Genomic DNA, 9,894 nt, shown 5'->3' with positions numbered 1-9,894 from the left:
GCCTGGGCTAGGCTGGATCAGCTCCATGAGAAGGGCACTGTGCACCACTGTCTGTAGAACTCCAAAGTAGGCATTGCAAAGCTGTCCTTTCAGATAGCCCATCTCCAGGCAGGACTACAAACCTCTGTTAATCCTCCCTTCTGGGTCACAGGCTGTCCAGAAATGAAAGGGAAAAACAAAACTCACAGAGAAATTCCTAACGTAAGGGGACCCACATCACCTCTGATAATAAGAAAATCTTTGGCTGACTGAAACACAGAATATGTAAGTACTAAAAGATCATGGTGAAAATTGCAGCAGATCCAAGCATGTGAAACTCTTGAAAGAGTGCTTCTTTTTGTACTCCCTAGGATGTGCTACTTTCTGTCAGTGTTTACTGGTTCTTGGTTGATAGTATCAAACACTGTGATTTTCAAAGGAGACTGAGATTTATATGTTCAGCTCCCAAGGAAGGGGTAAAAATAATCAGCCCAAACACTTAAGGCCAAGACAGAATCCTTGAGGCTGAGCCATGTCCCATTTCTCATGCCAGGGACACGTGTGAGGGCAGCAGGCTGAGTGTGACCCCTGTGCCAGCCAGCAGTGCAGCTGTTGTGTGAGGGGACCATGGAAGGAACAGAAGCACTGGATGTTCTGCATGGCAGGGTGGGGAGGAGAAGCTGTGTGCACAGCTGTGACCGTGGGCACAGAGCTACAGAGCTGTGACCAGGCAGGTTTCTAACCAGAACCAAGGCGTTTCTGCAGATGTGACTTCTAGTCAGCCCTCCAGCACTAATGAGTTATGTCAGGGATGTGGGTGGTGACCAGATTTCCTGTGACATTAACTTTTAGCCATAGTGGAAATCAATAAATCAATAGTATCATCCAATGACGTCTGTTGGCTTGGAGTTAACAGGTAAACACCTGAAAATTCGTCTTCCCATAATCAGCAAGTTTTAATGTTCATTCAACTAGAAGATAAAGTAAAAACACAAGAGGACGCATTTGTCTTTGACACAAAATCATACAAAAAGTCTTTTTTTATTAAATATACATTACTTACAGTTTAAGTCTTTCTTCTGTACAACAGTAACCATAGAAAACAAAAGAAGCTAAGGCTAAATTTTTTCAATCCCTTAACAGGGTATTAAGACATGTTACATCGTCTACAAAACTGACTTAGACTGAGGCAACGTCCTGTGGAATTCTCTTTAGAAAACCAGATAGTGAAAGGGGAATAATCTAAATCTCCATTTTGCTTTTTACTGTAACTGAGAGACTCTTGCTTTACCCTTGGACAAACCATTAAAACAAAGTTCTTTTTTTTTTTTTTTTGCTTTGCTAATAAAATGAACAGAGCTCTGAGAGATTTATTTAATAAAATTTGAGTAGAACAAAGTAAAATGAATGATGAAGGGCTCATCTGTAGAAAGAACCAATTTTTTATTATTACAAATATTTAATCTTAGCTGCCATTTTGCTCTCTTTATTTTTATTTTTTTTCTTTCTTTCTAGGGTGCCTTTGTCCATTAAAATCCCATAAAATCCTTCCAGTGTTATTGTGCTGGCTCCTGAATTGGTTGACAAGACACCACCCACAGACCAACCTTCCATGAGGGTGACTTAAGCCATATCATGGGCTTTGTGGAGCTGAAGTTCATTGCCTTATCCCACATTTTATCCAAAGTTCTGCTAGAAAACTACACAGTTTCAGTGAATGCAACTCTTGTTGACAGCAGTAAGGGATGACAAACATAAGGTCCTGACTTGGATTCATGCATGTCAGCCTCAGTTTGCAGGAGATCATCAAAGCAAGAGCAATATGAGGCTAAATTCATCTGTGATGTATCTACATTGACCTAAACAAGATTACAACCAGGTCTGATGCTGTCTCTTGTTTCTTTCACAAAGGGGGTTTCAAAGCAGGTCAGGTATGACAATGTTAAGGTTCTCACTATCATTTAGATATAATGGTCTGTGCTACAGATTTTATTTGCAAAAATCACAGAGTAGAGATTTTTATGACTGGATGTCTGAATAAAAAAAATGTACCTGTTTGCTCTCCTTAGCTCCTGAAACTTCAATTCCACTGTGTTGTGAATGGAAAGTGAGGCTGTGACTGGCTGTATCTAAGCTTTACCTACGAAACAATCCTTCTTTCTTGACAAATATGGGTACTGCATTGGCAGCAATGACAAAACACATCAGGAAAGGATGTGCCTAAAGGACACAAGAAGGAGCTGTAAAGGACATGCAAAATGAGTAAATAATTTCCCATGCAGAGTTAGTTCCAAATGGACTCTATTTAGGGCTGTGGGACTGAAGTTTGTGAAGAGAGTTATGACTAGCATATCAAAAAGTAAGTAGTGTTGCAATGTGAACAGCAGTTTAGGAAAAAGCTGCCACAAGCATGCTGAACAAGGGAGTGGAAAGTCTCTAAGCAAACACCATTCTTTGGATCACGTGTTGTACCCAACATTTGATTAAATGGTATGATTGTTTGAGGGAAAACATCCCCAGTTCTCCCTTGGGCTACCCAGGAGAGTTCCAGCAACCTAACTGGGGAGATTTGGATCTGGTATCAGCCAGAGCTTTGAAATCCTCTCCCATGTTTGAAGCACATCTCTGATACTTCTGGACACTGATCATTAGAACAACTAAGACTATGTTTTGGCAGATTAAGTAGCAGCAATTCATTCCATGGCAAAAAAACCTACCACTGAAAAATACCTGAAAGCCTCATATCCAACTGATGGTTACCATTCATGGCTTGAAACAGTGTCCATTTTCCAAGAGCTTTTGCCTCCTTCACTGCCCCATCACATCACATTCACTGCCACATCACAGTCTGAACTGTTAATGCCCTCTTTTCCTCTTAGATATCACCACCTCTAGGTGACTACATTTCCATGGTGGAGTGCAGTCTCCCTTCTGATTGAACACCCAGCTGACATTTTGGTTTCTGTGACTGCCAGGAGAAAAATCATAATCTTAATTTGACTTGTGAAACAAGTTTCTCTGACTCCTACCAACAATTTGATAGCTCCACATGTTAAAGAAAAACGAGGCATGAAGAAAACAAAGGTGAACTAGATATGGAGTGACACTGTCAACACAAACTGTTGCCTTAATCCTTCCTTAGCTCGGCTTGTAGACTCAGCACATTACAAACAACAAACAATGAGCTTACAAATTACAAGAATTCACCAGAAAGTGTGCTTTTTTCCAATTTCTGTTTTTTGTCAGAGTAACTTAGTGCAAAAGATCACAAAAATAAGCACCAATACACTGAAATATTCAAACTCTCTATATGCATGTCTTGAAATAAACAAAGATAAAAGCTAATTCAGACCCAAAAGAAGAATGTTTTAGAAGTTTCATGTACAAAAGTAACAGGGAGGAGGGGGCCGCCCACACCGAAAGAGGACATGAAGAACTTTCTACTGGGAAAGAAAGTGCATCAAACTGCAGAACCCAAGGGAACAAATCATGCTGTGAAGCTGTGATGGCAGTCTGTGAAGAAAACACCCAAAAACTTCAAGAACATGGTGCAGCTCTAACTGTAGTTAGGCAAGAAGCCTCCCACCAACCTCTAAAGATGCTGGCTAAGGCCCTTGGTTTGGCAGGGGTGTAACTATATCACTTGGCTTGTTTGGTAAGTAGGCATTAAAAAACTGCATGAAAGCTTTGAAATAGCACTCACAAGGTCTCAGACTTTGCTCTTTTACAAAGTGTTGTTTTCTGAAAAATAAAATAGAAAAAACTCCTTCATGTCTGTGAAAAACAGCAGTGCAGAGGAATATTTGAAACTAGTCTTGTTTAGGGTAAACTTCATTTAGGTGAGAGCAACAGACAACAATGGCATGAGATGGGGGACCACAAAGATGTCAGGTTCTGCCTCCTCTACACTCTTGTTAATTTACAGTGGAGCATCCATGTCCACTGACTGGCTTCCTTCAGAAGGAAGGTTGATTTTTTTTCTGAAGATGAGATTTATTTTTTCAGGGATTTATCTCATTGAGAATTATGGATCCTGGATGGAAATTTATTATAATTTGAAAAGCAGCATCAGACATAGCTACTCGGGGTTAACAGATGCCAGGATATGACAGACAGGAGCTTAAATCCATCCTGGAGCTGCAGAGATACCCGGTATCATCTCAAATGGCACCAGACATGTAGAAAGGCATCTGAGAGGGCTGAGTTAGCTTTAGATTCAGAAATGTGTGGATCTGGCTTCATGTATGCTATCTGCCAAAGCTTCCATGTGAGGCAAAAAATGGATGCTGGATCTAGAACAGACTGGAAGGAGAATTATCCACTTCTCCACAGATTACTGATCAGATTGTCACTGGCCCAAAGTGGTACTTTGAAACTCGATTTTCAAGTATTTGGCTACAAGGAGATGTATACATTTACTAGTCAGAGATGTTTAGAGTAACTTTTAGAGTAATTTAGATGCAAGGTGTCTTTCCTTGACCCCAGCTGTCACCTCAGTAAAAACAAAAAGTCACTTGTAATACCTGTGGAGATGTGTCTACTGGATCTTCATAACTATTGCAAAATTCGGATTCAAAGGCAAATTCTGCTAGAAGTAACTTCTCTATTACCAGGAGACTACCCTGTCTCAATAATCAATGGAGAAAAAAGACATCTCTTGGGGTTCATTTAATCTTACAGGATTTAATCTTACAGAGACATTTGCCCTATCCTCCCTAATGACAGGGCTGGACAGGACTGGATGACAATTGTGAAACAGGCAGTTGGTAAAACCAAATGCAAAATGAAACAAACCCAAAAGGCTCAGATAAAAGCAATATCCAAGTGCTTCACAGGTCTTGGACTCAATCTTATCATCAGCAAAATCAATAACTGACTTCATTAGGAAAAGATTCATAACCCCTCACCATAGTGAAACTATATATTGATTGCTCCTTGCCCAATATGTGAAATATGTGATCAGCTAAATGCTAATATAGACAAAGATCTCATTAAAATAAGGGTTTGGATTACAGTGTAAAACTTGAGCAATTGATAAATAGGATGACTTAAGTCTAGCTAGATCAAAATAAAGCTGAGAGAAAGCATCTTATTTTTGTAATCTGGTTATAGTTTCAACTTAAGTATCAGGGGCATCTCATGACTGAAAACACTCTGCTAACCACACAGCTCTATATGTGTCATTTTTAGTCATATTTACCCAGGTGGGAATTCTGATTTAGCCCATATGAGTTAAAAGTATGTCTTTTATCTGGGTTTTTCACTAACCTATGTGTGGAGCCATGGCAAGAACGAGAAGAAATAAAAACAGTGTACGTTTTAAAAATTGACCCAAAACACTCACACTGTCTTGTAAGTGAATATGGACAGATTAAATACTAACTGACAATTACATATGTAACTTACTTAGGACCAAAGTTTTATTTCCAAAAGAGAAATGGGATTCAATTTTCAAAGGTATTTAAATGTCTTGTAGTATATTAGAACATTCCACAGCAAAGCAGACACAGAAATTAATTTGAGTTAAATGCTGATTTTGTTTAGTCACTGAAGCATTGATCCACATCCTCAAGAGACTGAATTCCTTGTAAAACCTATCCTTCACCCAGGTGGCAGCCAAGTTGGTTGGAGTTAGCTTTCTAACATCCAGCCTTCCTTTGTTTTCTTTTTCTTTCCCTGGCATCCACAGAGATTCCTTCTGGGCATCCAGCTCAGACTGCATGACTAAAAATCTTTACAAGCATGGCTATTACTGGTCAAGTCTTTTCTGGAAAACAGGAATTTGCAGTGCTGAAATCCATATCTAAGATAGTTCATAATTTCACAGCCTGCCTAGCAATAATAATTTTCATAGGTTACATATTGTATCACCAAGAGAAAAAAAAAGAGACAATATCCTTCTACCAGTCCCTTGCTTTTATTGTGAAACTTGTCTTGGGGAAGGAAGAAAACCCAAACAATGCCTCCAAACAACTCTTTGACAGTCTCAGTATTATCCTCTGGCTTTACTTAAAAATATTATCTAGAATGAAAGCTTAAAGAAAAAGAGAAAACACCCTTTAAAAAGAAACATTAACAAAAATAGCAGAAATGGCTTCAAATAGATGGGAAAAAAGTTCTAATTTGAACTAAGGAAAATGAACTTTAGCTCTAGTAGGTTTTTTCAAAACTGTATTTCTTTTATATAAAAAATTAATTGCTTTCAACTGGTATTGAAAGAAGTCCAATTACGCCCTCACTAAAGAAAACACTAGAACAAAACAAAAAATAAAAAGGAGTTTATATTTAGAGTACTTCATTTAGTATATTTTAGCTATCTTTAATAAGAATAATTTTGACATCCTGATTTGGAAGTCCATACAAATGTGTTCATTTGTTCAGCCCTGCAGCATAAAAATCTTCCCATCTCAGTACAACCACAGGTATATATGCACGTCTCTGTATACTCATGCATACATTCATATGAAGTTCTTTCTTTTTACAGATGCACCCCAACCTAGCTAAATTTTCAGAGTTTTACCTTCCTATTCCATTCTTCATGTAGCCAATTAAGGACATTAGCACATCAGGGATGTCTCATACAGAGGCCATTTAAGAAAAAAAACAGGCAGAGGGGCCCAGGAACTCTCCTACTCCTCCCTTCTGCCACGCCAAACAAAGCAGAAAGAGAAAATATAATTGCTTTGCCAGGATTTTACTGCCAAAGACCAAGCAACATAAAGAACCCAGCTACTCAGTCACTCCAATAGTCATCACATAGAAACACTGTCAAATGTGTTACCCAAACAGCCAGTGTGTGGCAAAACAGCTGCAGTTGACCATGGCTGAGGAAGAATGGCACCAAACTAGTTTCAATATAGACAGTTTTATAAAGCTGCTCAGTGAAAAGTTCTAGTTATAGGGCTGGCCTCATATTCCTCTTCACATAAGAATAATGTCGCTCCAAGACTGCTTTCTCTTCCCTGAATGCTCCAAAAGAAGTAGTAAAGAATCACCATATCCAAATAAATAAATTTATTTATTTATTCTTCCTTGTCTGCTCTCTCCTCTATAAACAAACTCAAACAAAAAACTCGAATAAACATCTACGTACCTTTCCAATGGACTGCCTAGAAAAACAGCACCTGTTGCAAGTGTAAACTCATCTCTAGTTTGCTGTGGGTTAATGCCTCATACTGGGATTCCTTAATTTTTAATCTATGTAAAAAGAAACACCGTGTGGAAACCTCAGGATGACTACACAGGGCAAAGAAGGAGATTTAGCTGCACAATCGTCTCAAGTTAAATCAAGAGTATTGCAATGAATAAGATTTTTCTTCCCCTTTACTTCAGGCTTAGTTCTACCACCATCAAATTCTACATCCTCTTTAGAAGCCCTGCAAAGGCAGCAGGGTGTTCAAAACCTCACTGGCTGGGACTCCTTCATTTCTTACCCTTAGGATGTTCGTGATCGAAAAGGAGGTTTTTCATCCTCACACTATAACCATGCAGCACAAGTAAAATGGGCAGAACTTGATTCTTCAGTAGCGCTCCCAATCAGGAAAGGACAGAAGACTTTAAAGAAAAGGAGTGAAGATTAATTTGAAGTAGAGTCTTTGGGATCTCTTTGTTTCCGTAATGGTCTTCCTTAAAAAGACAGTTTATCAAATATTCATCTTTTTAGACATGACCTCAGACCCCTCTCTATTTAGTTTTGGAGTAGTTATTCCAATTTCTACAAGCAGGAAATACCAATCAATATTTCGTGTAGTTTTGGGAGGGTTTTTTTGAGTAGTAGGATTTATTTTTTTCTTTTTTCAGAAGAGCTGGCAGAAGGTGTGAGTCATGTTAAAGATTAAACTATTTTAGTTTTTTTTTTTTTATCTATGTTCTTTTTCTTTTCCACAGGGGCAACAGCGTTTAACCTCAGTGTGTGATAATCCTCCATGTGGCATGAACAGGCAAATGCTGCATTTCTAAAATTTCAGACAAATATAGAGCACCTAAGTCCTAGCAGCTTCCTAAACCCCTTGGAGATTCAAGCTACTATTTTCCATGCTTCAGCTAGGGTTATACTAGTGTATGCTGGGCCTACGTAGCCAGCCTTATGAGATGGAGGTGAAAGAGGTGCATGGGAATGATACTTATTGTTGATACATATATTGTTGGAAAAGTATTGAGAAGCCTAAAAGTTACAGTAAAAGGACAGGAGGTTGGGGGAAGGAGCTTAATGAGGACAGTTTTATTTTCCTTTATGTCATACCAGCTTTTCAACTGGTACAAATTAACTTAACACCATTTAAATCAATAGACAATATATCAATTGATAACATTTGAGAATTTGGCTGGTTCTTTATGATTATTGTGAATGAGCCCGTGAAATAAATCAGGTGTTTTGATCTCATTCTTTCCCTCTATCCTGTCCCAGTACCTGCAGAGCTATGTGTTCAGCTACTTTACCTGTACTTTACATTGTCCAGCTCTAGTGTAAAAGCAATGAGTTAAAAGGCTCCAGAGAAAAAAAATAACAACAAATAAATCTAGGGACTTTGAAACATTGAAGAACTGACAGCAGAAACCAGGAGTGCATGTGGATCTTATTTTGTGTAGGATGGGATAACAGGTCTCTTGAGCTGCAGAAGTAAACTGTGATTGCCAGGTTCTGGTGCAGAGAATGAGGCACTGTGATTGTTCTCAGTGTTTCCTGTGCAGGGCGGTCTTTTCCAAATGAAAAAGAAGCTAGCAAAAAATGAGTGTTAAAAAAGAAAAAAAAAATTCAAAAAAATTTAAAAAGGAAAGGAGAAAGGAATAAAGAAAGGGAGGTTAGGGGAAGAAGAGTAAGAAGAAATTGCATTGTCCATCAGATAAAATATTCCCGTTTGCACTCGCTCACTGTGTTTTGCAAGTCAATATCAGCTTTAAAGGAGCTCTCAAGGTTTTCAGGGTATTCCTTCTCCTTTTTCTGGCTATTTCGATGTGCTTGTTTGTGTTGATAGAGGAATCTGCTCATGATGGCAATGATGCAAAAGATGATGAATATCACAACTGCTATTACACCTGTAAAGGGGTAAAAAAGGGAGGATAGAAAGAGTGAAAACCAAAACAAAAGGCTCAGTTACCTCAAAAATGTGTTACCACTGCACAGCAGCTAGTTGGTACGATAGATCAGTTCATCTCAGTCCATGCACAACCATATGCCTCTATCAAACCCTCCCTGTTAGTTTTATTTCTATTTTGTCACCTTAAGAACCCTAAAAATAGAGCATGTATTGGTATGTATTGACACCTAATTTCTGTAAAATTATGCTTTCACTGGAAATAAAGTTAGTCTAGTGTATTTGCTTTTAAAACACTAGATCTGCTCACACAAATATTTTCTTCTGTGTTATCTCTGGGAACCTTGCACAAGCCTTGTACACTTTGGTTTATAGCTTCTAGATCTTATCAAAGGCAGCTCACTACAGGGCATGCTATAAAATAAACAGAGATGTCTTCCAGATCATTACAGGAAAATTAAAACCATACCTGAAATTTTGAGGACAATGTTCTCCAGTATATAAATACTTCCATATGACCTGGTGAGTTCTACTACACCACCAGATTCCAAAGAGACAGCTCAGGAAATACAAGATATGTGAATACTCTGCAAAGTATTCACCAGGGCAGTGTGTAAAAAAATTGCTACTTAGCTAGGTCTTAGAACACAGACTCACATGGAATCAGAGAACACCTGGAACCTCTGGAGATCATCTTGTCCAGATCCCCTGCTCAAGCAGGCAGGCAGACAGAGTTCAGTTGTATTTTAGGAGACTCAGGTTCCTGATGATCCATGTGTGACCACAATAATCCACAATGCAGTTGCTTATCTAGGTAGCTTGACACAGATACGTGCTAATAAACAGAGCAGATACAAGACCTGCTTCAGATTACAAAAAA

The 9,894-nt window shown here is 38.6% G+C and overlaps 1 protein-coding gene across 2 annotated transcripts in view; it reads right to left on the bottom strand.

Annotated features, from left to right (window-relative positions):
- Window positions 1–983: 983 nt before the first annotated feature.
- The window catches only part of CNTNAP5 (contactin associated protein family member 5), a 414,440-nt gene continuing 405,529 nt past the window's right edge, over window positions 984–9,894 (bottom strand). For both annotated transcript variants that reach the window (XM_030277243.4, XM_072932032.1), the window contains one exon: window positions 984–9,015. In XM_030277243.4, coding sequence (XP_030133103.4) covers window positions 8,819–9,015 — 197 coding nt within the window. In that variant the 3' untranslated portion in view covers window positions 984–8,818. The remainder of the gene's footprint in view (window positions 9,016–9,894) is intronic.

This window comes from Taeniopygia guttata, chromosome 7 (assembly GCF_048771995.1).
Source record: "Taeniopygia guttata chromosome 7, bTaeGut7.mat, whole genome shotgun sequence".
Classification (NCBI taxonomy): Eukaryota; Metazoa; Chordata; class Aves; order Passeriformes; family Estrildidae; genus Taeniopygia; species Taeniopygia guttata.
Note: the sequence above shows the minus strand (reverse complement) of the source record. Positions and strands in the feature narration are given on the sequence as shown.